The sequence below is a fragment of the Pituophis catenifer genome, unplaced genomic scaffold (assembly GCF_029215685.1).
Source record: "Pituophis catenifer annectens isolate HBS135680 unplaced genomic scaffold, rPitCat1.0.hap2 SCAF_7, whole genome shotgun sequence".
Lineage (NCBI taxonomy): Eukaryota > Metazoa > Chordata > Lepidosauria > Squamata > Colubridae > Pituophis > Pituophis catenifer.
In genome coordinates, this window is record NW_027256887.1 from 36,463,688 (window position 1) to 36,491,354 (window position 27,667).

General features: G+C 38.4%; 1 protein-coding gene across 1 annotated transcript in view; it reads right to left on the reverse strand.

Annotated features, from left to right (window-relative positions):
* PNPLA8 (patatin like phospholipase domain containing 8) overlaps positions 1-22,945 on the reverse strand; it is a 120,674-nt gene extending 97,729 nt beyond the window's left edge. The window contains exons 1-4 of the mRNA XM_070946877.1: positions 22,912-22,945; positions 20,092-21,247; positions 18,272-18,421; positions 17,014-17,165 (exon numbers count right to left, since the gene is read on the reverse strand). Coding sequence (XP_070802978.1) covers positions 17,014-17,165; positions 18,272-18,421; positions 20,092-21,162 — 1,373 coding nt within the window. The 5' untranslated portion in view covers positions 21,163-21,247; positions 22,912-22,945. The remainder of the gene's footprint in view (positions 1-17,013; positions 17,166-18,271; positions 18,422-20,091; positions 21,248-22,911) is intronic.
* Between the last annotated feature and the right edge of the window lie 4,722 nt (positions 22,946-27,667).

Consider the following 27,667-nt stretch of genomic DNA (forward strand, 5'->3'; position numbering starts at 1 on the left):
AGAGAAGGGGATTGTCACGAGTGTTTTCAGGATTGCTGTGGCTACTTGATCAGTCACAAACAGCATGGTTTCAATCAAGCCATCTCCTGTTTGCAATTACCTGCAAGCCTTCCCCGCCCTAGTTAATTGCAGGTTAACTCCCCATATAAGCAAGGACCTTTTCGCTTGCTACTCGGGCCTAAACGCTGTTTAGACCTAGATGCAGAAGCTCCTGCTGGAAGCTGGATGCAGAGCTCAATGCAATGTTACAGAAGGGAGGAGAACACAGATAAGGACTCCAGACGCTGTTGCCGAGATACTCCTACGGATGCTTGCCTTTGCTGTTTTGAAGCACGCAAGCCATCATCAGGACTGCTGCTGCTGGACATTCTTCCTCCTATAAGCTTCAAGCTACGTTTGCAGATTGAAATTGTTTTTTCTTCAGGTGACTTTTTAGCTGTGAAGTTTATGCTGCTGCCCTTCTACTACCTCGATGATGTATCGACACCGAAGCTGCTTAATGTCTTGTTAGCTTTTTTCTCTTGTGAACTGTTTCGGTATTGTGGAGAGGAATCTAGGGAGATAGCCTGGCTTCACATAACCAAGATAAGACTTTGTTACTAATGTGCTTTTTTAAAGACATAGTGTCTTTTAAGTGTTTTAAGGTAAATTATATTTTTACACAAGACGCCTCTGTCAGATTTATTTCAGTCCCAGTGTGTTTGCTCATGAGCTGGTTCACGGTCTGGGGTACCCCTCAACCCCACTTCGTAACAGAAACCCACCACTGATCCAAATGATGCAACAGAAGGAGATAAGGGGTAAGGCAAAGGGAGCATTTAGTTATGTAAAAAGGTTAGAAAGAAATACAGGATCCCAAGAGAGAAATATAAAAGAATCACCAAAAAGTCAATAAATGATGAAATTCTAAAAAGGCTGAGAGATGACAGATAGAGACATAATATTTTGTAATAATGTGATTGTATTAAAAACTAATAGAAACAAATAGAAAGTATAAATGGGGAAAATAGTCACACACACACACACACACACACACACACGCGTATATATATATATATATATATAAATATATAATAGAATTTATTATAACCATAAATATACTGAGGTTAGGAGGTGAAAGACTGTGATTAGGCATATCTAAATATATTATTATGATTAACAATGTGCAAAAAATATATTGGAATCTATAGCTTTTAAGGATTAGAAATTCAGGGGACTTAGAGATATAATCCTGGGACCAATTAAATTTTATTAACAATTTTTATTGACATTTATAGAAAACTGAGATATTGGAAATATGGTGGAACTTGAGTAATACTTAAAATATTGGTGATTTAACAGGGGTCAACAAACACATTGTATGAAGAAATGTAACTGATGTTTAAATATATTTTTGGAGAAAGCGATAAAGTACCATAAAGAGGGAATAGTACTGTTTAAAGATAAAGAGGCGAATATGGAAGAACTCCAACAAGTGGGAAGGGGGGAGTACAAATTGGGAAAATAGTATTATACATTATTTTTTATTATTTTTTATTTGATTTATTGATACATAAAAGATGTATTTATATTATATTGATACATAAAAGAATATATTATAATTATAATGATATATATACATATACATGTATATGTAATTGTATTATTATTGTTAGAACTGGGTAAAAAATGTATTGACCTAGTCATTACACTGTCCATAAAATATGCTGGTTGTTAAGGGAAAACTACAAATAAAGCATATACCAAAAAAAGCTTAATAATTTGGGGAAAATGATTTATAATAGAATGAAAAATATTTTAACAGCTGGATTTCCTTTACAACCTGCAATATTTTTATTAAATATTGCTAAACCTTAAAATTGCTATGTTGTGTACTAAATTAGTTTATGTACAGAACTGCGGGAAAGATACTCTGTTCAATAGCAGTCGATTAGATCTAAAGATTATTTTCCTATGACTAACAAAGATTCCTATCAAAGAAAACGGACTTTGGGTCCAACCCAGGTTTTTGCTTTCTTTTACTATTTTCTGACTGATATCGAATGTATAATATATGGTATTAGAGAAACTAGTGCAAAAAAAAAATCAGTGACTGAACAAAATATGAATTTTACAGAGGTAAATTATCAAGAAAAATAATCTATTCAGAGTGCTTTTTGTCATCTTGTCTTTAAATCAATTGTGGCTTTTGATCACAAATCAAGTTAGGGTAGTCTATTAAAAGTACCAAAGAAATTTAAAACATTAAAATGGGGGGAGGAGGGGAAGGGGAAGCTTTTGTAGTCACTAAGGAGAATTTTGCTAACATGAAAGATCTACTAAGATCATCATGTAGTGATTGCCTTTTATGTCTATACAAATCATTTGAAAATAAATTTTGTTGATGAGCGAAGCATCCCATTTGATCTGTTCAGAGAAGACCTAAAGCAACCATGTGAAGGCTTGATCCAATTTCTTTGAGACTTTTCTAAAGTCTGGGTATTTTTATGCATATCCCAGAAGATACTTCTACTGGAATAGCTGACAAATCACAACAGTTTCCGCTACACCAGCCTTCAAGCATGTACATACATATGTATGCTCAGAAACTTTGGGATAACCATCAGATTGAGAGTGTACAGCGGTAGCTGCTTGGCAATTTCTTTGTATTGATTCAGATCCACGCTGTAAATGCTTTGATGACTTAGGAACCTCAATAATTCCGAATATAATGTACCACTAAGATGTAAAAGATGGCTTCCAGGTCTGACATATTCAGGTTAAATGTTTCTTTTTATAAAAAATTTTTTTTAAAAATTAATTTTCCAATAAACACAAAACCAAAAACGTACATATAAAAATACAAGCAAAAAAAAAAAAAAGAATACAAGAGATACAAAAAAAAAGAAAGAGAGAGAGAGAGAGAGAGAGAAAGAAAAGAAAAAGAAAGAAAAGGGAAGAGAGGGGGAAAAAAGAAAAAGAAAAAAAAACATTTTTTTATGCAGAACTGTGTCTATTTGCAAAACTTATCCCTATAAAATACTTATAGTCTATATATTTTACTTCATCAAATTTTGTTATGTCTGAGCCTGTTTCATCTTTCTCTTTTTAATCCATTTGTACCATTTCTCCCATGATACTCCGAGTATGTCATTTCTTTCAGTTCCAATGTTAGTTTGTCCATTTCAGTGCAATTGTAATTTTTTTTAATTATTTGATCTTTGGAGGGGATCTTCACATTTTTCCAATATTGCGCAAAAGTCAATCTCGCCGCTGTCGTTATATGTAAAATCATATCTCTCGTCTTCTTATCGTAAGTTTTTCCCATTATTCCCAGTAGGTATAGTTCTGGTACAAATTCTAATTGAACACCTGTTATTTCTTGCAACCATTTTTTAATTTTTTTCCAATATTTTTTTAATTCTGGACACAGCCACCATGAGTGGTAGAAGGTACCTTTTTCTGTCCACATTTCCAGCAATTTGGAGTCAAATTTGGATATATTTTTGCCAATCTTGAGGGAGCCAAATGCCAACAGTAAAACATTTTATATTGGTTTTCCTTATATTTTACCGATCTTATTAATTTATATTTTTTTTTCCAAATTATTTCCCATTTCTCTAATTCAATATTGTGCCCTACATTTTTTTTGCCCCTGCTATCATCGTTCCCTTCACTATTTCCTCTGCTTTATCAAATTCCAAAAAATATTATACAATTTGGTTATTAATTTTTCATCTGGGCCAATCAGTAGTTTATCTAAATATTGTGGAACCAGTTCAATACTATAATCCTCTTTGTCTTTTGAATACCACAATTTTATTTGTAAATATGGCCACCAATCAATAATTCCTTGTTTCTCCAGCTCTTGCCTCCTTTATAAATTTCCTTGGGGGTCTAAAATTTCAAAATATTTGACCATTTTGTTCATATCCATAGCGTTTGGGTGTATCATTGCCTCCATTGTCAACACCCACCCAGGTATTTTCATATAATTTTTTTTTAATTTCTTGCCAAATTGGCATTAAAGCCTCTCGTATTTTGTGATGAAAAAAATATGAATGGGATTTATTTTTTTTATCCCATAGAAAGGCATGCCACCCTTTTTGAAAATCATGCCCTTCCAATATAAGTAATCCTTTATTTCTTAAATTTGTCCACTCCTTAATCCAGGTTAAAATTGCTGCTTAATAATAGAGTCGCCAATCTGAGAACCCTAGACCACCTCTGCTTCTGCTATCTTGGAGGTCTGTTAGTTTTATTCGTGGTTTTCTGCCAGCCCATATAAATTTCAGTGTAATTTGATTCAGTTCTATAAAGAATTCCCTATCTAATTTTATGGGCATGGTCTGGAAAACATATCACAGTTTTGGCAGAATATTCATTTTGATGGCTGCAATTCGGCCCAACATAGATATTTGTAGTGCACCCCATCTTTCTAAACCCAATTTTATTTGCTGTATAAGTTTTGTATAATTATCTTCTTTTATTGAGGAGCACCTTGCTGTCAACCATATTCCTAAATATTTAATTTTTTTAGCGCTTTGTAATCCCAATTTCCCTTCTAATTCTTTTTCTTGTTGTTCTGTCATATTTTTGACTATCATTTTTGTTTTTGTCTTGTTGATTTTAAGGACGGATATTTCTCCATATTTTTCTTTAAAAAAAATTTTTTACTGAAAATTATTTAAAAAATACAGAAAAAAATATAATATGGATAGAATTGCAGAGAGTAATATAATACATATAGAGTTTTAAAGTATCAATTTTCGCCTAGAGAAAGTACAAACTTCCATTAAGCCAACTAATCAAAAGAAAGAAAAGTTTATCCAGAAGAAAGAATTCTCAATTGTCATGCAATGCTCCTATAAATATTTACCCACATTCACATTAAGGTTAATATTTTCATTCTTCTTAAGATTTCTTTTTTTGCAGCCAAGCATGCCATCTGTCCCAGCTCCTATATAACCCCAATTCTTGTCTATCTTGCAAAAGTCCAGTAAGCTTGTCTGCTTCTGCACAGTCCATGATCTTTGCAATTAACGTAGCCTCCGATGGGATATTTTTGGATTTCCATTCTTGCGCGAACGAGATCCTGGCTGCAATGATGATGTGGAGAGCGAGATACCAATTAGATTTGTTTAAGTTCTCTGGTTTCATGCCTAGTAAAAATGTTTCCGGGTTCAAATCTATTCTACATCCTATGATTTCTAAAATCCATTTTTGAATTCTAGCCCAATATTCTTTTGCTCGGGGACAGGTCCACCAACTATGAAAGTAAGTTCCCATAGCGTCGTTGCATTTCCAACAAACCGGAGAGGTCCCCGGGAACATCTTCGATAATCTAGCCAGGGGCAGGTATATACAGCATTTTGTATATATTTTCCTTATAGGAAACTGACATTGTTAATTTTAAGGTTTTCCCCCAAATTTCTTCCCATTTTTCAAGTTCAATTGAGTATCCCAAATTTCTTCCCCAGGCCATCATTGAGTCCTTGATGACCTCCTCTCCAATCCAATCCATTAAGAGGAATTGATACAGTTTGGATAATACCTTCTCATCCTTCCCCAACAAAATCTTATCAAGTTCCTGTAGGGAATTATAGAGTCCTCCTTTGTTTTTATCCTGAGCTGTCCTGGATTGGATCTGATTGTATGACCACCAATCTAGCTCATAGCCTAATTCCACCAGCGTATTTCGAGATTTTACTTTGCCTGAAGGATCCAACAGAGCTTGGTAAATTAATGGTTTATTTCTGTTATAAAGAGTCGGGTGTATCATCGCCTCTAAAGGGGAAAGCCAAATCGGAGTCATCAGGTAATATTTATTTCTTATTCGATCCCATATGGTCATCAAAACCTTTTGAATAAAGTGGTCCATAAAGTATTTATGTTTTTTGGGCCTTTCCTGACTCAGATAATAGTGCTACCCCCTGTTGCAAATTGTGGCCTTCCAAGCTAAGGATTCTCCTCCTCCTCAAAGCAATCCAGTCTCTGATCCAAGTTAAGGCAGCTGCCTGATGATAAAGCTCCCATTTAGGTAGGTCAAATCCTCCCCTGGAAGGGGATTCTTGAAGCATTTTCAATTTAATTCTTGGTTTTTTGTTCTGCCATACAAATCTACGTATACACTGATCTAAAGAATGAAAAAAAATTGTATCTAATAAAACTGGGGCTGTCTGAAAGAGAAAAATCCATTTAGGCAGGATATACGTCTTAACTACTGCAATTATAAATAATAATGATAACTATAAACTTTTCCATCCTTCCAACATTTCTTTAGTTTGACCAAGTAGTTTTTGGTAGTTGTCTTCTTTAATGGTCGAGCATTTAGATAAAAAACTAAAATACTTAGGAATTTGGCTTTCAACTATCTGGATCCCTAATTCTTCCTCTAACTGCACTTTTTGATTCTTCGTCATATTCTTAATTAGGATCTTGGTTTTATCTTTATTTAATTTAAATCCCGCTACTTTCCCGTAAGCCTCCAACTCCTGGAGCAAGATTGGTCCCAATTCCAAAGGTTCTTCCAAGACAAATATCAAATCGTCCGCAAAGGCTTGGAGCTTAAACTCTTCCGCTCTGGTTCTTAGCCCTCTAATTCCTTGATTTCTTCTGACCTCATTCAATAATAACTCTAGGGTTAAAATAAATAAAAGTGGAGATAATGGACATCCCTGTCTAGTACCTTTACTTATATCAATTTTTTCAGACTCCTCCCCATTAATAAGTATTTTCGCTGTCTATTTTGCGTATACTGTCCGGATGGCCCTGGTAAATCTTTCCCCGAATTCCATTTCGCTCAACTGTGCAAAGAGAAAGTTCCAGCTCACTCTGTCAAAGGCTTTTTGTGCATCCACGGAGACCAGGGCCACCTGTTTATCAGAATTACACTCATAATATTCTAATTCTAATTCTAAGGAGCCTTGGTAGTACAGTGGTTTAATGCACCCTGTAATTAACACAGCTGCCTGCAATTTCTGCAGGTTCGAATCTTACCAGGCTCAAGGTTGACTCAGCCTTCCATCCTTTCTAAGGTAGGTTAAATGAGGACCCAGTTTGTGGGGGCAATAAGTTGACTTTGTATAAATATACAAAAGTATGAAGGCTATTGTTTAACGCATTGTAAGCCGCCCTGAGTCTCCGGAGAAGGGTGGCATATAAATTAAATAAAAATAAATAAATAAAATAAAAAATAAATATATTCATTATAGTTCTCACGTTATCTTTCAATTGTCTATGAGGTAGACAATTCTATCTTTATTAATATCGGGAGCTTAAACGTTTCATTAGAATTAATGTAATATAATATAATGTAACGCAATAACATAATTACCGGTATATTATTATTGTATCAGATTTTATTTAAAAAATAATAAAGGCAGGATAAAAATTAACAAATAAATATCTGAAGGATAAGGTCGCTCAGGTTCACTCCAACTCGGCCTCTGGCTGATCAGGGCAAGTTTATTTATTTATTTATTGGTTTGATTTATATATGCCATCCTTTTCCGGAGACTGAGGGCGGCTTACAATGCGTTAAGCAATAGTCTTCATACTTTTGTATATACCTGCTTAGTAGAGCTTTCGGTCCCCCCAAGCGGTGTTCTTTTTTATACAAAGTCAGCTTATTGCCCCCACAAACCGGGTCCTCATTTTACCTACCTCGAAAGGATGGAAGGCTGAGTCAACCTTGAGCCTGGTGAGATTTGAACTTGCAGTAATTGCAGGCAGCTGGTGTTACTAAACAGTGCATTAGTCTGCTGTGCCACCAAGGTTCTAGGAGTCTCTGGAGGCTGGGGACAACAAAAAACATCACTTCCTATCCCACCGGGAGTTGGGAAATGGGCCCTTTCAGGCCTCCGGAGGGCCTCTGAGGGAGTGGGAAAGGCTGTTTTTGCCCTCCACAGATGCATAGAGAGGATCTAGAACCAGGTAAGAAAGAAAAACGGGCCTTCCCCACCACCCCCAGGCCCTCCGGAGGCAGGAAACAGCCTGTTTCCCTACTTCTGGGGGGCCCAGAAGGCCCGAAATTCAGCTGGCCGGCGCGTGCATACACGCCAGAGCTGAGCTGGCATGCCCTCTGATATGGCTATGCATGCCACCTGTGGCACGCGTGCCATAGGTTCGCCATCATGGACCTAGGGGTTTCCTCAGCACTTCACACACTCACATGCTCTTCCATCTCAGAGCAAATGAAGATGTCATCCAGGTACATCAGGACCCCTTTATATAGATGCTTGTGCAGTACGTTTATTAATTGCATGAATATGGCGGGGGGGGGCGCTGCAGCCCAAATGGCATCACTTGGAACTGGTAGCATCCCAGGGGGCAATTGAAAGCTGTCTTCCACTCATCTTCCTCTTTAATCCTTACTTGGTAATATGCTTCCCTCAAGTCCAGCTTGGTGAATATCTTCCCTTTGGACAGGTATCCCAGTATGTCCTTCATGAGGAGGAGGGGGTACATGTTCTCGATGCACACCCTATTAATTCCACAGAAATTCACACACAGCCTCATGGACCCATCCTTCTTCTCCTTGAAAAGTAATGGGCTGCCACCTGTGATTTCGCTGGCTGAATAAATCCTCTAATCAGGTCCATGAAACTCCTCAGATCCTCCATCTCCCTGGGGGTCATCGCATACAACAGCTTAGGCAGTTTTGCCCCCGGTAATATCTCAATTGCAGTCTGTGGAACAATGGGGAGGGAGTATGTCGGACTCCTTCTCACTGAACACTTCCACCAGGTCACTGTACTCTCTCGGGATGTGTGGCTCCCCTGACCCAGTATTACTGCTTCTGCCATTTTTGGGGCCACTACGAATTGGACAGTCTCTTCATGGCTCCCTGCTCTCATGTTCACTGGTTCAGTCAGGCATGTGGTGGGTACACATGCCATGATTGAGCCATCAGCTTGCTTGAACTTCATAGGTTGTCTTAGCTTCCTTACTCTTAGTCCTAACTTCTCTACCATCTGCAAACTGACCAAGCAGCGGGTACAACCCGAGTCTATCAGGGTGGTGAAAACCCCCAGGCTCCTGATGGGGTATCATAATCTCCACTTAGGCAGTGAAAGAGGCAATGGCTCCGCTTATCATTGGGTCATCCCTCCCCTCACTGTTGTTTTTGTAGAAGACCAGTCTGGGTTTGATGGGGGTCAGAATTCCCTCACCTTCGCTGGATTGGGGAGAGACCTCCGCAACTTGATGTGCCACCTGCATTTTCTCTTTTGCCTTCTTTGGCACTTCCTTGGTCTTTGGTTGGCTTGGGACTCTCTGGGCTGCCGTCGGTTGTGGCGCTGGGCAAGTCGCAACCTGATGGCCCTCCTTCCTACACTGGAAACAGGCTCCCACTGGGTGCCATGAGTCTCCCTTGGGGCCGAGGAGGGGGCTTCAGGGGTCTTCTGTCTCAGTGAGCGTCTCTCTTGGCTCCTCTGGGATCAGCTCTTAAACCCAGCAAGCCACTTGTACTCCACCAAATCTAACATGCCACTTGAACTCCACCAAATCTAACTGTCCATCTGCATTTAAAAGACAAAGATCACTCTTTTGAAGACAGTAAAGTCCACATTTTGGACAGAGAAGACCACTGGTTTGAAAGAGGGGTCAAAGCGGCCATGTTTGTCAAAATTGAATAGCTCTCTCAGCAGAGAGGCGGGATACAACATCATCTATCTCCAGTCTACATCACAATCTTTTCAACAGTTCTTAGAAGGCTCCACGCACATTTGCATCACTCAGGTGACCCTGAGGACACAGAAAAAACTCCAGGTGGCCTCAAGGAGTCTCTGAAAGAATGAAAATGACCAGCTGTCTGCAAAGAGTATAAATCCTTTCATTCCCCACCATCCAGTCAGAGCTGTAGTAGCTTCTTGGATGAGAAGTGAAATGTCTTCAAAGAAAAACCAGTTGCCTTTTGAAAAAGCACCTTTGGGATAACAATTACAGTGATTCACTTAACAGCTTAAGTGAAAGGCAAAACTCCCTTGACAAATGTCTTGCTTAGCAACGTAAATTTTGGGTTCAATTGTGTGGTAAGTCAAGGACCATCTGAACGTATGTCTGGAAGCATAAATTTAGGAGCATGTTTTCTTCTAGAAGCATTTTGCAAAATGTCAGATATTACTCTCAATTTAAAAAAATAAAAAAGCACGGGATTCAACTGCCCTGAGTAACCTTGGATGAGAAGTGAAACGTCTTCAAAGAAAAACCAGAAAGTCTAGTTGCCTCTTGAGGAAAAAAAAAAAGCACCTTTGGGATATTTTGTTTGATAGTATTAAAGGTATTGTTGCAATATGAAAGCTGTTCTAAGTAAAGCTTCCTTTTGCAAAATTAGTATTATAATTACATATAGCCCTTATTATTATTGCATAATTGTTATGCTTAATTATTAAGACTATTCAGCCAACAGAGGGAAAACAGTGTCAGTCCTTCAAAGTACTCCTGATCAGGAAACCTAGATCATTACTAATATTTTAATTGTAAGGCTACATTTTTAGTAAAGAACTTAAAACTCAAAAATGTCAATGAACTATTTCCAAACTTTTGAAATGTTTATATTTTTAAAAAATTTTGAATCTTAGGTTGTCTGGATTGTTGCAATAAAGATGTTAATACAGGTAGTCACTTACTGATTGCAATTGGGACTAGCAACCCTACCTCTAAGTGATGAGGCTGTTAAGTGAAACATCATGGGGACAGTGCAGGACCTATGTCACTTCTGCTGCAGTTATTTAGCACAGAGTCCCCCAACCTTTTTGGCTTTGTGGCCAACAGGGAGGAAAAAGAGGGGATGGTTCTGCTTGTGCATCGAGCAAGCACCTGCACACAGCTCTACTGGTGCAAGCGGCAGGCACATGCACCCACTGCTTGCATAAATGGACCATGTGCTTGCCCACTGTGCTTGCCCACAGTGTGCATGTGCTTGCTCAATGCTTGAGGCCTGGTTAGGAAAGGCTTAAGGCCTGGTAGTAGGCTGCAGCCCAGGGGTTGGGGACTTGATTTAGTAAATCACCAGAGACCGTTAAGCATAACATCATGTGGCCACAACTTACAACTTCCTGCCAGCTTCCCCACTGCTTGTCGGAAGTCAGCTGTGAAGGTCACAAATGGTGTCCATGTGACTGGAAGATACTGCAACCATCATAAATGCATGCTGGTTGCAAAGCACCTGAATTGTGGTCACATGACTGAGGGGGAAATGTGACAGTCACTAGTTTGAGGACTAATTGTAAACTTACTTTTTAGTACCATTGTAAATTCAAACAGTCTGTTCTGACCTAGGCTTCCTTAGAAATTAAACAGCACAAACTTAGTCCCGGCAAACCTCTTTAATTCATACGGCTGTAAATTACTTTCATTTACAATCCGCAAGACTTGATGAACAGTCTTTCAGAGGAAGGTTATCAACACCCACCTATCTAAAGTGGAACGCTGCCAAAGAGCTAATTTCCAGGCGCAAGACAAGGCCAAACTTGGCACAGAGTCAATTTCAATTTCAATTTTATTAGTCTTAGACCAGAAACAAATAAAAGCACTCAGTATATATACACTTAAGACTTCTAGTTTAAAATAATAAATGACAGCCAAATCTATAATAAAATCCAGTGTCCATTTTACATGGTCTGACTATACAATTATTGCAATCCCTAAACTGTGTGGCCCATTATGGGTTCAACGCTAGAAGGGGAATGGCTAAGCACTGCAAGGGTTAGCCACAGTTGTTATATACATTGCTATGGTGAAGAAGACACGTATTTGCGATGAATCCCCAGTGCTGCTGCACAGAATCTGGCCACCTGTGCTGTAGTTTTGGCCTGTTCATCCTTAAGCAGCCACTGAAGATAGGTAGTGTCAGCGCGGCCAGGATAGCTTGCAGTTATTGGCAGAATATGTTTTTTCCTAATCTCCGTATAAAAGGAACATCTAAGGAGCATGGGACCCACAGTCTCCACCTCTCCTGGGCCACAGGGACAGAGTCTTTCTGTGAATGGTATTCTTTTATATTTGCCATACAAAATGATGGAAGTGCAAGTGAAAATGCTTTTCAGTGGTTTGCTGATTCCAACTGACTAAGATAGCTGGCAGGAGCAGCAACACATCTAGTGGCATCTGGAGCCAGAAACAGCAGAGCTTGGTACAGTCACAAACAGAATTTTCAAATCTTGAATCGGCCAGATGAACTAATTGTTTCCTGCAAAAACTCATGTCCTGTCCACTTCTCTTTTATGTCTTATGGGAGGGGCCAATCACCTCCAAGCCTTACTCCCAAGTCGACCTGTTTCCTTAATTGTTCCTGTCTCCTGGCAGCTCTGCGCATGTGCACACTGGGAACAGGCTCACACTGTTCTTCTGCCTCGCTGATGTCAGACTCCGGAGACAGCAAAGAACTACCCGATGGCCTTGGCCCCCTCTCTGTCTCCAACTCAGAGCCATCATCCGAGCCTTCCCCAGACTCCAGGACTGGCCCACGTTCCTCCCCAATCTTCTAACTGTCCGAAACTGCTGCCAGCTCTGCTGGTCGCTGGCAAGCCACAACACAGTTACTGAATTTGGTAGCTGATAGCGAGGACTACCTGTAATGTAGTTCTCTCTGATAGATGTTAAATATTAGTTTGAAGAACTGTATGCATTCTCAGTTTTTGAACTGGCTCTTTATCCATACAATAATAAGATTCATCAATGAAAGTTTAATTCATTCTGAAGAACAAGAATTATTATATCCTAAATACATCCTTATGACCCAGGTGATCATGGTTAGGCAAGCCACCCGAAAGTTCTCTATTTCTCTTGGGAATGGTTAAATATGGCCCTCCACCGATCAGTAAGGTTCCAACCTCAGTCCTTCAAACAACAGCCCATAGATTACCTGGCAAGTCCACAAGGCAAAAGTCCAGGCATAAGATAAAGGCAGTCCTCAGGGTATATAAGTCAAAAGTCCAGACTTAAGAAAAGGGCAGTTTCAAAGGCAAAGTCTTCAGGGCTAGGGCAAAACAAATAGCAGGGCATAAAACAACACAAAAGGTGGGATCCAACACAAAAGTTCCAAAGGCAAATTCTTCAAGGCTTGGGCAAGACAAGAACAGTCCTCAAAGCAAGGAAAAGCAATCCTCGAAGCAAGGTAAAAGCAGTCTTCAAAGCAAGGCAAAAGCCGTCCTCAAAGCAAGGCAAAAACAGTCCTCAAAGCAAGGCAAACATCCTCCTTGAAGCAAGGCAAAAGGTCTGACTCAAAGCCAGAGGAGTGTAATCCGAAAAAAACCACTTGTTCCTGGCAAAAGCCCCTCCTCATGGTGTCTCCTTAAATTCTACTCTCCAGGTGAACTCCTCCTGAGAAGTCGGCCTGCGCTGACTCTGCCTCCTCTCCATTCATTCAATAGTATCCTCCAGATACTATTAGGGACAGAGGAAAAATTGATAAGCAAACTATATACACTGCTCAAAAAAATAAAGGGAACACTTAAACAATACAATGTAACTCCAAGTCAATCACACTTCTGTGAAATCAAACTGTCCACTTAGGTATCAACACTGATTGACAATCAATTTCACATGTTGTTGTGCAAATGGAATAGACAACAGGTGGAAAGCATAGGCAGTTAGCAAGACATCCCCAATAAAGGAGTGGTTCTGCAGGTGGTGACCACAGACCACTTCTCAGTTCCTATGCTTTCTGGCTAATGGTTTGGTCACTTTTGAATGCTGGAGGTGCTGTCACTCTAGTGGTAGCATGAGACGGAGTCTACAACCCACACAAATGGCTCAGGTAGTGCAGCTCATCCAGGATGGTACATCAATGCGAGCTGTGGCAAGATGATTTGCTGTGTCTGTCAACGTAGTGTCCAGAGCATGGAGTCGCCACCAGGAGACAGGCCAGTACATCAGGAGACGTGGAGGAGGCCGTAGGAGGGCAACAACCCAGCATCAGGACCGCTACCTCCACCTTTGTGCAAGGAAGGACAGGAGGAGCACTGCCAGAGCCCTGCAAAATCACCTCTAGAGGGCCACAAATGTGCATGTGACTGCTCAAACGGTCAAAAACAGACTCCATGAGGGTGGTATGAAGGCCCAACATCCACAGGTGGGGGTTGTGCTTACAGCCCAACACCATGCAGGACGTTTGGCATTTGCCAGAGAACACCAAGATTGGCAACTTCACTCTGTGCTCTTCACAGAGGAAAGCAGGTTCACACTGAGCACATGTGACAGACGTGATTGGGTCTGGAGATGCCGTGGAGAACGTTCTGTTGCCTGCAACATCCTCCAGCATGACCGGTTTGGCAGTGGGTCAGTAATGGTGTGGGGTGGCATTTCTTTGGGGGGGGGGCTGCACAGCCCTCCATGTGCTCGCCAGAGGTAGCCTGACTGCCATTAGGTACCGAGATGAGATCCTCAGACCCCTTGTGAGACCATATGCTGATGCGGTTGGCCCTGGGTTCCTCCTAATGCACGACAATGCTAGACTTCATGTGGCTGGAGTGTGCCAGCAGTTCCTGCAAGACGAAGGCATTGATGCTATGGACTGGCCCGCCTATTCCCCAGGCCTGAATCCAATTGAGCACATCTGGGACATCATGTCTCACTCCATCCACCAACGCCACATTGCACCACAGACTGTCTAGGAGTTGAGGGATGCTTTAGTCCAGGTGTGGGAGGAGATCCCTCAGGAGACCATCCGCCACCTCATCAGGAGCATGCCCAGGCATTGTAGGGAGGTCATAAAGGCACGTGGAGGCCACACACACTACTGAGCCTCATTTTGACTTGTTTTAAGGACATTACATCAAAGTTGGATCAGCCTGTAGTGTTTTTTTCCACTTTAATTTTGAGTGTAACTCCACATCCAGACCTCCATGGGTTGATAAATTTGATTTCCATTGATAATTTTTGTGTGATTTTGTCGTCAGCACATTCAACTATGTAATGAACAAAGTATTTACTAAGAATATTTCATTCATTCAGATCTAGGATGTGTTATTTTTGTGTTCCCTTTATTTTTTTGAGCAGTGTAGTTACCTATTAAGCTTTAAAATGGAAGATGAGCAAGTCAAAGAAACAATGATAGTATGGGCAAAAAAATTTCAGTTATGCTACAGAATTAAATAAATGGCAAAAACTTTGGGATAGAAATTACAAACTGACAATGGCCACTGCATACAAGGAAAACCTATACAAAATGTTTTATAGGTGGCATCTGCCACCAGCAAGACTAGCAAAGATGTTTAGAAACATGTCCGCCAAATGTTGGAAATGTAACCAGACACTAGGTACCTATTATCATATGTGGTGAACATGCATAAAGGCAAGAAAATACTGGATGAAAATACACACATGGTTGGAAAAGACGATTAAGCAGCACATAGATTTAAAGCCAGAAATATTTTTGTTAGGTATAATACCAGAAATTTATGATAAAGGGACTATATCAGCGGTGAAATGCACTTACCTTCGCTACTGGTTCGGGAATGAGAGCACACGCAGAGGATCAAAAACAGGACGTAATGACGTCCAGGTGGGTGGGCGGAGCCTCGCACTGCTGGCGCTACTGGTTCACATGAGCCGGATATATCCGGCCAGATTTCAACACTGGACTATATACTTAATCTTCATGTATTGACAGCAGCAAGAATTGTATTTGCACAATATTGTAAAAATGAGAACACCCCACCAGACAAAAACAATTCGAAAAATATTGGACTGCACAGAGATGGATAGATTGACATTAAAAATAAAAGATAAAGGAGACAGAGTATTATTCAACATGGGACTGGTTTTATCAGTGGTTGGATATAAGAGGTAGAAGTTGGAAGAAAGATTATTGTTATCTGTATATATTATTTGTACTATTATGACTATAAGCATGCTAGTATAATTAATATGACTACAAATAAGTTAATATATATAATAATTGTTATAAGCACTATGTATATTATTAGTTTTACTACTAGTAGACATGTTTTTTTTCTTCTAAAATGAAGTGTCTGGACAATACACGGTTTTCTCTCCCCCCCCTCTATATATAGAGAGGGGGGGAGGGAGAGAGGGAGGGGGGAGAGAGAGAGAGAGAGAGAGAAATTTCCTCTAGTTAATATTACAAAATTTCATCAGAATTATTAATAAAATTAATAATATGAATATGTGTACTACCCAACTCAAATGATTTGGGGAAGTTACATTTGTAGTTTTATGAAAACAATTTGCTGGCTATCATAATTGTGAAAGAGTTCTCATTAGTGCCAATTTATTAGTTTTTAAAACTATTTTATTTATCAAACTTAATAGTTTTTATCCAAGTCCTGTTATTTTAATGTTTCTATATTTATGATTTTATGGTATTGTAAGCTCCAAGTGACACTTTGGAAAGGAAGATGGACAGCATATACATTTAATAAATACATTTGGTTTAATTTAATATCAATTATAATTAATATTTTTATACTTTCATTTAATCATTTTAGCCAATTTGAACTCAACAACAGAAAATAAATGGAATATAAATTTAAAAACTCAGTTTAGTTTAATTCAGATAACTACCAGTGTTGTTTTCTTATTACATTAGTACTGGGAAATATATATTCAAATCTTTGAAGACACATTATTATTAACTTTTCAATTTAATGTATCACCGAGATTTGTGCAAATCAAATTGAGAGTAGTCTGAATGCTATTCTCAGATACTAAGAGGAATACCAGCAATGTATCATTTAGCATCAGATGAATGATATCTAAATTTCCTTCTGCCCTATATTTCCATGTAACCTCCAGACTGAACATGCAAACAAAGTTAAATCTTTTTTCTTTTTACTCAAATCGACCAAATGTTACCCCACATCTATCAGGCATGATAAAATATATTGTATTTTATCATGCCTGATAACGGACAAGATAACAATATAAAAATGTAAAAATAAATCACCAAAACCTCCATTTCTCTCTAGTCATAATCCCTTTCAAGGCATAATTTTTTTATGGGAATTTGTTTTGCTGGTGAGCTAAGAGAAAAATGTTTATATGACAGCATTTAAATTAAATAAATACCTTGTTCCTCCACCATCAATGGAAAGAATTCGAATGCCCCACCCTTTAACTGGATCTGTATAACCAATCACAGCCAAGGCCTCTCTCACAGCATCCTGTAGTGCTTCATCTTTTGTCTGCCTAAGTTTCAGCAAGCATGGAATGACATTTTCCTTTAATAAAAATAAAGATTTTTGCTGATAATCCTGTTATACCACACACCTTCCCTAAGATTAAAATGAAAGTAAGGATAATCTTGGACATTTAACACTTGATTCAACTCTTGAGCAATTTGTGAGAAAATAAACACTGGTGAAATAGCCAAGATTATTTCTGAACAAATATACTATTAACAGGTTGCTGGAATCTTTCAGCTGTCTAAAGTGTAATTATGGCTAACGTTTTAAATCACAGATCAGTACAAGAAGAGAATTGAATTACAAAGAATACAGTGGCTATAACTACACATATAGTTAGCCAGTTTCTACTATCACAAAGAAATGAATTCAGTTATCTTCAGAACACTTTATACTACAGTCTTATATCTTTAAAAAATTATAAAAACTAGAAATAGTGACTGGTACAATTTTGATATGAGGTCAGAAATCTGTCAAGGACTTTATTTCTTAAAGTCAATTTATCTGGAGTGGGGACAATTGCAGGTTGGCAAACTATGGCTATTAAAATGAAACATTAGATCCACAGTATTATTTCTGATTCTTTTCCCTTTCTCACCTTTTAGATTGCCAAGTAATGAAGAGACTGACTGCTAGCAGGCCAAATAAATCAACTGAAGGTTCATAGGTTGCCCACCATTATACGAAATATTAAAATACTTGATTCCTATTCAGGTATAAAGTAGTATGCAAATTTAGCATTATATCTAAAAGTTACAGGATAAAATGTCCTATTCACTCTTTTCCCTCTTTGTCACAATTAGGATCTATTCCCTATTTAAAGTCAGATAAAGTAAAGATAAAGGTTTCCCCTGTCCAGTTGTGTCTGACTCTAGGGGGATTCATCTCCGTTTCTTAACTGAGGGAATCAGCGTTGTGGCCAGCATTACTGAATGCCAAGGCACATGGAATGCTGTCACACTCCCACCAAAGAGGTACCTATTTATCTACTTGCATTTGCCTGCTTTTGAACTGCTAGTTGGAGCTGGGCAAGTAACACTGTGCGGTGCTCGGGTCTTGAAACTGGGCTGTCAACTTTCCAGCTGACAAGCCCAGCATCTTTAACCGCTGGGCAATCACGCCCCCTTAAAGTCAAATATTACCTTTATGGCGATGCCTCTACTATCTGGAAATTCCAACAGATGGTATGTCAGTTCTTCAACTCTGTTGATACAGACTCTTCTAGTAGACGATCTTCGCAATGCTTGAGTTAAAGCCCGAGTTCTATTATCTACACTAACCTTTGCAATAATCTGAAAACAATACAAAAAAACCCTATAAATATCAAGGAAATGTTCACAAAACAATTAAGTGCATTGATCCATTTGAAAAAGCTATGGCCACATAATTTATTCTCTTCTCCAAATATATAGCATATATTTAAATATTTTATCAGTGAAACAGTAATTTTATGCACCTTGATAGAAATTTTAATTTGTAAACCTTTCATAATAATAAATGAATTATGTATTCAGAAATGTAGGTTCTATTGAGCTGAATATGGTTTGCTTCTTATTAAATATGTGAATAAAGCCTTACTGCTTTCACCTTAGACTGGTTTCACTGCTTAAAAATAAATATATTAAGGTTATGTTACTGAAATACATCAAAAACATATTTTAAACCAAATTATTTTTGTAACTTTATCTTTCAAGAAAAGATGTTTGCCTGTGAAGTGAATGTGTTTATTGTCTGTTGGTTTATCTCAGCTGCTAGTTACATATTTATTTTATGTTCTTGCTAGTTTTAATTGTTGTTACCTACCAGAGTCATTTTCACAAGATTAGCAGCTATATAAAATGAAATAAATATATCTTTAAGCAGCCAATCATTTACAACAGTTCAGATACCAATTGTTCAGATACCACTTCATATAACTTTTGGCATTCCCATTACTAATCACACTAATTGATATGAACTGTAGTTCACAACAGGGAAAAGACCATGGATTTTGCACTTGATTTTTTTTTTCCTGGTAACTGGCAACTGATTGGTAACACAATCATTAGTTTTGTCAGACACTATTTTTATCAAAGATTTTTTTTCTTCTTCTCAGGTCCACAAAAATCAGTTTAGGAAAGATTATCTAATAATCATATTTCTGGCCACTAATAAGTTTACAGTTTTGCTGTGACTTTGGGAGAATTGACCAAAATATAGGCATCATAAAGGAAACATAAGTTTAGCTTTTTAAAAAACAAAAACAAATTAGGTCTTCAGTCTTTATTGTTCAATAAAGACTTAAAGTGTTCAATACATGTATTTCTGTATTGCATGTGCTCATGGACATGAATCTGTATTCATATTGCATAATAATTCTAGTAAGTCTACAACAGTTCTGTAACACAGAATTACCCCAGTCCAAAACAATGAATTATTTATGATTACTAAAGATTGCCTTGAAATAAACAGTATTTGGTTATTATAAATCCATTTACAATGGATTATCTTCTGTTCCCAAGATAGTGATGTGCAACAATGAACTTTTTGCATATACATGGATAGCACCTTCTGTAGACTAAGATGGTGCCCATCTATTCTATTTAATACAAAATTACTTCAAATAAATTGTTTGTCCTCATTTAAGATACCACTGTAAACATTCATGCCAAAATATATTTTACCATGAATATTGTCATGTAACTGTGAGTGAGGGTGTATGGCTCTAAATATACCAAGAATAAGTAGCCCCATGTCCTCTAAATGTTACCTTGCTATCTACCATGCTGGCTGAAGTTGATTGAACTTGAAGTCTAAAACAGCAGAGGACAGCGTTGGCTGCCTACTCCAGTTATACACTGAGAGTTTCCCCTGAAATAACAATGAGGAGGGGGATTTCAATTTACTGCTGTTGATAAAACTTGTTCTTGTATTGTTGCCAATTAATGAGTTATAAATTCTTATCTACAGGAAAGACATGTACCTTTTCTCTTTGAAGATTTAGCCTCTTTTCCTTCTCTTCTGCACGTTTAGCCTCATCATCTTTCAACATGTCCTCTTGTTCCTGTTCTTTAGTCTTTTCCTGCACAGCAGATTTTGTATCAGATCGTAATTTTGGTACCAGGCCTCCAATGTAACTATCCACGAAGGCCTGTACACTATTACTAGGATAAGAAAGAAAACTTGAAATACCCTTTTTACTGGAAATTGAAGAAGGGACTTTTTCAGCATTTGGTGACCGTGAGGCAGGTACTAAAGCAGATACTACGCTCATCCTGTTTTCATCACTTAAAATGTCATCTTCTGAGGAATTGAATGTTTCTTCACCTTGTTTGGGTGGGTTAGGGGGGAGAACACTCACTTTCTTCTCTTGATCCATTCCAACAGTGCTAAAGTACCAGTTGATATGATGGGCTACAAAGTTGTATGTTTCCCCAAAGTTTGTAGCAAATTTGCTAACATGAAAAAGATTATTTTTGATATCTGAGGGATCTTTCAAAGAACCTTGACTGGTATTGACTGACGCTAAGATTCCATCTGCAGACACAGTCTTTTTTTCATGTAAATTATCATCATAATCCTCCTGATAGACACTTGGGACTTCTCTGTATTTTTCTGAGCTGATTAAAAAACCATTCTCCTTCCCATCAGCTTCAACCGATTTTTTCAGTATAGCAGATTGAGGTTTTAGACGAGCTAGCCGTGAAACTAGTTCACTGTGAGTGCCAGACACAGCCTTGGAGACAGATTCTAAAGTGTTCTTCAATCGTGACATGCGATTGTTTTTGGACAATTCCTTAGAAGTGCTAAATTTAGAAATTCTGTAACCCAAACAGTAATGGAAGTAGAGGTACTTCTGCCACTCTGTTTTGCTTCTTGTCCATTTATAGTATTGGCTGCTTGTGTGTAACACTCTAAAAGGAGTATAGCTTGTCCTCCAAAAAAGTTCAGGTCTGTAAAAATAGTGTAGTTTTCCAGTTCTCTGTCCACTCCAAAGACTTTTTGTACTAAATGCTAGGTACACATATTTATCTAAAAGAAACTGAATTGACATTACTTATAAAAATAGAAATTGTCCATAAATTCTTTCCCTCAAAAAATCTTATTTTAGAAACAAACATTACGGTTCATAATATTACCTGGAACAGAAGAAGGAAAGAGCATCACTTTATTATGTACATCAGGTTCCATATGTAAACAAAGATTTTAAAGAGAAATATATTTGTTCCTCGCCTAGAAAAGCCTTCTCCAACCATAAAGCATATGTTGGGGACACAACTGTCAAAATTCCAAATCATTCTGAACAAATGCCAAGTTGTAGTTCCAATACATGGAGAATACCAGTTTAAAGAGATGGCGCAATGGTTAGAATGCAGTATTGCAGGCTAATTGTGCTGACTGCTGTCTGCCAGCAGTTTGACAGTTCGAGTCTCACCCGCTCAGGTTTGACTCAGCCTTCCATTCTTCCTCCGTTGGTAAAATGAAGACCCAGATTGTTGGGGACAACATGCTGACTCTGTAAACCATTTAAAGAGAACTATAAAGCACTGTGAAATGGTATATAAATCTAAGTGCTATCAGTACTAAAAAAAGGCTGATAAGGAAGCTCATCAAATTAATAATTGTGTCAATAGTGATAAAGAAAAAAAGATCACCAGAAACACAGGATCAGTTATCTAGGAAAGTGCTAAACGTCCTGATTTAGCTTCTTATACAGAGGCAAGATATGCTACACATCAATAAAATTAGAAATTTAGCACACAAACATTATGAGAAATCCAAAATGCATGGCACATGCCTGCAAGAACATGAGAATAATTCAAAGTAAATAAACATAAATTACTCAACTGTTAGCCCCAGTCATTTCAGAAATATTGACAACACCCTAAAACTTCCCAATCATTCATCAGTCAATTAATTCTTCTTTCAATACTGTGATTTTCCATCCTATTCTTGCACAAATCATTCTTTTTTAATAATCCACCTTCAACACAGCAGTCAATCTCTCTAAAAGGGTACTTTTGAGAAATGTCTAGGGAAACAGGTGCTTAGCATAATAAAGCCTGTTAAAAAGCTGTATCAAATTCAAAGGGTACTAGATCCCTATACCATTTGCAGCATGTCATGCTGTGGGTCACGCAAATATTTTCAGGAAAGAAAAACTGCATCTGGCAAAGCAAGATGTTTAAGACACAAACTAGCAACAAGATGGCAAATAGTTGTCAACAGGTCATGGGACAAAAGTTTTGTGGTTTTTACAACCACAAAAAAAATCCTTTGGAAGAGTTAGAGTCATTTAGGAAATACATACTCTGGCTGCATACATTGTGCACCCCCAGAATGTACATAGGGGCAGATATACACCATACAATCGCATTCAAGAAAGGATCCTCTAGGAGAAAAAGAGGAGTTGGTTTCCTCTCGGGACTCCTGAACTGGTCTGGGAACTTGGGGGGGGGGGGCGAATTGGGGGGGGATTCTTTCCACCTTTGCTTCTCCGCTGCTAACATCAGAGATGATAAAGTGTTCTTAAAGGGAGAATAAGAAGCTTTTCACTTTCTATTGCTCTTATTCCAGAAGGTTCATTCTCCCTTTAGAAGCGGAAATGCCGAGCTTTAAATCAAGTACAGGGAAGGGGATGCGACTTCCCAAAATCCTCTCACTTTCTGGAGCTTTCTGGCTTTGAAAAGCTCGATGGAAAAAGAAGGGAGGTTAAAGGTTTTCCTCGACATAAGAACGATCCCCCAGCACCTCATTCCTCCCGCTTCCCCTCTTCCTATCGCCCCGCTTCTCCTTTCCATACCGATTACAGTCGCCGTTCCCAATTTCCTTCAGGACTCTTCTTGCAAAGGCCAAACACCGTAGAGCTTTTCCGACTCAAGGAGCCAGAGCGTCTACTCTCGGGCTTGTGCTCAGTAATCTCTATGGTAGCTGGGCCGAGCGGGAGGACCGAGGCTGAAAATCTCTGTGGTGGAGGAGGATGAGAAGGAGGGAGAGAGGGGCATTATGGGTAAGTGTGGGAGGCTTCCCGGGGCGGAGCTCAGGTTGCAATTACAGATTTTTCGTAAAATGTGTGTAGGGGCTTTACGTTCGTATCTTGCGCAAAACAAAATCGGCTTAACACATCTTGGCTTTTAAAGCCACCAAACCCTATACTGCATATTACGGTATAGAATTCTCCTTGCTCGTATTGCTTCTCCGTGGAGGAGGGCGCTCATAAAAAAAACTGGGCATATATATATATATATATATAGGTATATATATGTGTGTGTGTGTTTTTTTTTTTTCTTCTAGCCAGGTTTTCCCTACGTAACCAAGGTTTTTTTGTAGCTCCAGCTCAGTAGAATCACATCTACTCGGTTCTGGGCTTTTTTCCTTTCTAACAGCTAGCAAGATGAAGAGCCTTGGTGGTACAGGGGTTTAAAGCACCCTGTTATTAAGCTTATTAAGACCAGCTGCCTGCAATTACTGCAGGTTCAAATCTCGCCAAGGCTCAAGGTTGACTCAGCCTTCCATCCTTTCTAAGGTAGGTGAAATGAGGACCCAGTTGTGGGGGCAATAAGCTGACTTTGTATAAATATACAAAAGGATGAAGGCTATTGCTGAGCACATTGTAAGCCGCCCTGAGTCTTCGGAGAAGGGCGGCATATAAATCAAATTTAAAAAAAAAAAAAAAAAAGCTCTAACTGCTAGGGGGGAGACCTAAATAGATCCATTTCTAGCTCATTTGCTTTCATCAAACACACCCATATCTTATGTATCCTCCCTGTAAAGGTACAGTATCAATTTTCTTAGCTGTTAGAAAGGAAAAAAGCCCAGAACTGAGTAGATGTGATTCTACTGAGCTGGAGCTACAAAAAAACCTTGGTTACGTAGGGAAAACCTGGCTAGAAGAAAAACACACATAAACCCTACGAAGAAGTAAGAAAATTGATATATATATATCTATAAATATATATATTTGTGAATCATATTCAAATCAGCCACAAAGATGAAGCCCTGCCACCTAGTGGAGAAAAACCGACCATACACCCGAAGCCAAGCCAATAAACACATACTGGGACTCCCAACCAATCAGAATGAAAAGGTGGAGCCATCCCAGAATACCAGCACCAGATTTGAAATACCAACGTCAGTTAGTGCAAAATGACTGCTGACATAAGCCTGATGATGGCAGATGGGATTCTGCCGAAACGTCGCTTCTACCCTTTTAGGGATATATCCACAATTACACACACACACACACACACATATATATATATATATATATATATATATATATATATATATATATATATATATATATATATATATATATATATATATATATATATATATATATATATATATATATACATACATACATACATACATACATACATACATACATACATATATATCTGGGCATATAATAATGACCTATTTATACCGTGCTTTTTTATTTTTTTAAATTCAGAGTAGTAGCTGACATTTTGCAAAATGCTTCTAGAAGAAAACATACTCCTAAATTTATGCTTCCAGACATACATACAGGTACTCCTTGACTTATCAGCACAATTGAACCCAAAATTTGTGCTGCTAAGCAAGATCTTTGTTAAGGGAGTTTTGCCTTTCACTTAAGCTGTTAAGTAAATCATTGTAATTGTTATTCCAAAGGTGCTTTTTCAAGAGGCAACTGGACTTTCTGGTTTTTCTTTGAAGATATTTCGCTTCTCATCCAAGAAGCTGCTTCAGCTCTGACTGGATGGTGTGGAATGAAAGGATTTATACAAGTGGTGGAACTCAAAAATTTTTACTACCAGTTCTGTGGGTGTGGCTTGGTGGGTGTGGCTTGGTGGTCATGTGACTGTGTGGGCGTGGCCAACTTGAAGTTACTCACATCAAGGGGCGTCTTGCCTGGCCTCTCCTTGCCTCAAAGGCCTCAACGAGATATGAGATCTCCTGTCTATTTATTTACTACTAACTGAACATCCAAAATATACTATTTAATTCTATGTATATATGCCATATGTGTACATACATATTACATAGTGTAGAGTGTGTATAGGCACACAAAAAGAGACATTATCTACTATATATACTGTATGTGTATGTACACACAAACACACACACCCCTCTTCTAAAACTATACACATTCAACCTCACTTACTGCATTTGGAAAAACACCCAGAGTTCACTTTCTGCCACACATTTAACTATAACTTCTGTATGTTAGGACATTACACACACCTTCAGATGTTCTTCCCTAGCTTGCACATGACTGTTAGAGCCAGGAGATGTCATGGATTGAGTAAAATGTGGTGAAACTCACTTAACAATGCTGTTGCTTATCAACCAAAATTTTGGGTTCAATTGTGGCCATAAGTCAAGGACTATCTCTGCCTTCCTCTGCATGGCAGCCTTGTCCTAGTAAATCCCTTCTCCTTTCTAGCAATTTTCCTCTCTGTTAGAGGCACCAAAATAATCCAGACAATAGGGGGAGGAGTTGACGTCACGACAGAACGGTCGGAGGATTACTGGACTCCAGGATCGCTGCCGAAAACCCTGCTGCTGGATGGTCCTTTTTGGACCTCGCAGTCTTGTTTTGACTGTGATAGTGGAGGGCACATCCTGACGATCCCAGGGACACTGCAAAGTCCCTGGTTGATCGGGAGAAGCCCTTTTTCTAGCGGCGGGACGGCAGCCATCGTAGCTGCTGAACTTGGGACAGCTCCGGAAGAAGAATAGAACGACAGTGAGTCGATGCGGTGAGAGACTTTCAGTTTAAATCAATATAAAAGGATACCCTGAGATTGAAGTGGAAATTAAATCGGAGATAAAAGGAAATTAAGCGGCGAAATTAAGCTGGAGTGATTTTTTATTTTTAAACCATTTACACTGGTGGAACTATAAATCTTTGTTTTGTCTTTGACCGGGACTGGATTGAAAAGGACTGTTAGAATTGAGAGTTTTACATTTTTAAGACTTTGTGCCTTTTATTTAAAATATTTTCCTTTTGGGATTTAATTTTTTTCCCTTCTCTTTCTGAAGATTGTTTTAAATTTTCATTTTTCATTTTACTGACAAAGAACTCTTGGATTATATTAGAGGGGAAGAAAGATTATATTAGAGGCGTGTGAAATACTGCCATCTACTGGACTGGAAACTTTGTTATTTTTTTTTCTACTTAAGTAGCAAGTTGAAACAATTGTATTATATTATTGCTACAACCCAAGGACTCTGAATTTTCTTGCTGAAAATTGGAAGTTGGAGCATATCTGAGGGATTTGGAACTATCTGTATTGTTTACTCAGGTGCTCTTCGGGAAACTATCAGAAGTAGGAGTCTAAGGCAGAATGAGAGAGATTTGTTAATGTTTGGGCAGAAATACTGCAGAAGAAATTGAAATCTTTTTCTATTATTTGTTGTTGTTGTTCCTGTTAAGTGATAACTCTTTGTATGCTTCCCCTGATTAAAATATCTCTGATGGACTTTCCTTTCTTTGTTCATATATAACTGAATTGGATTAAGGTGTACAAGTGCCTGAAGATTTATTTTTGATTTCTTTTTCTCTCTTTGGTTGGCTATTTGGCTTTTCTTTTTCTTTCTTTTTTAATTTAACTTTCTTTTAGTTTATTTTTATTGACATTGGGATTAATTTAAGTCTTTCTCAAAGTGGATTAGGGTACTGAAGAACCTGAAGAATTGTTTATTTTCCCTTTTTCCTCCTGTTTTTCACATTCTCTTCTTTTTTGGCTTTTTTTTTTTTTTTGGCCTTTGGTGACTACTGGACAGAATGAGTAGAAAGGTAACGGCAGTTGGATCCTCTTTAACTACACCCTCCTCGTCGCCATCTGGAGGACAGCGATCAATTCAGATGATGCTTCAAGCAGGAGAAGGAGAAAGAAAGAGAGAGAGAGAAAGATACGACACTACAGATGATTCTCCAAACAGTCCAGAGGGTGGAACAACAATTCAAAACAGATGAAAAAGTGGCGAGTATACAGCAAATGATGCTGAAATATTAAGAGAGACTGCAAAAGCTGAGAAAAATGAGGAGCAAAGGGAGGAAAAAATTAAAGATATAGATAATAGATTGGGAGAAGTTGAGCGTGTCAGGAGTGGACTAATTGGATGGGAGATGGACAGATCAGAATGTTATCTCAGATTTCAAAATGTAGAAGAAGAGAAAATCTGGCAGAAATAATGATAGGAATTTTGGCTGAAGCACTAGAAATTACCAAGGAGAAGATGATGGATGGCGTGGATGAGATATATCAAGTTTACACCAGGTATGCAATGCGCAACAAGTTATCACGAGAAGTACATATAAGGTTTAGTAAGAAATCAATTAAAGCACAAATACTGCAGACTGCAAGAGAAAAAACATTGAAGTGTAAGGAGAAAGAAATTGTGGTTCTGAAGCAAATACCAAGAAAAGTGAGGGAGATGAGAAGAGAATATCAATTTTTGACCAAAATATTACTTCAAAAAGGTGTGAATTATAGATGGCTGATACCAGAAGGATTAGTGTTAACGTGGCAACTCCAAAGATACAGAATAGATACAATAGACAAAGC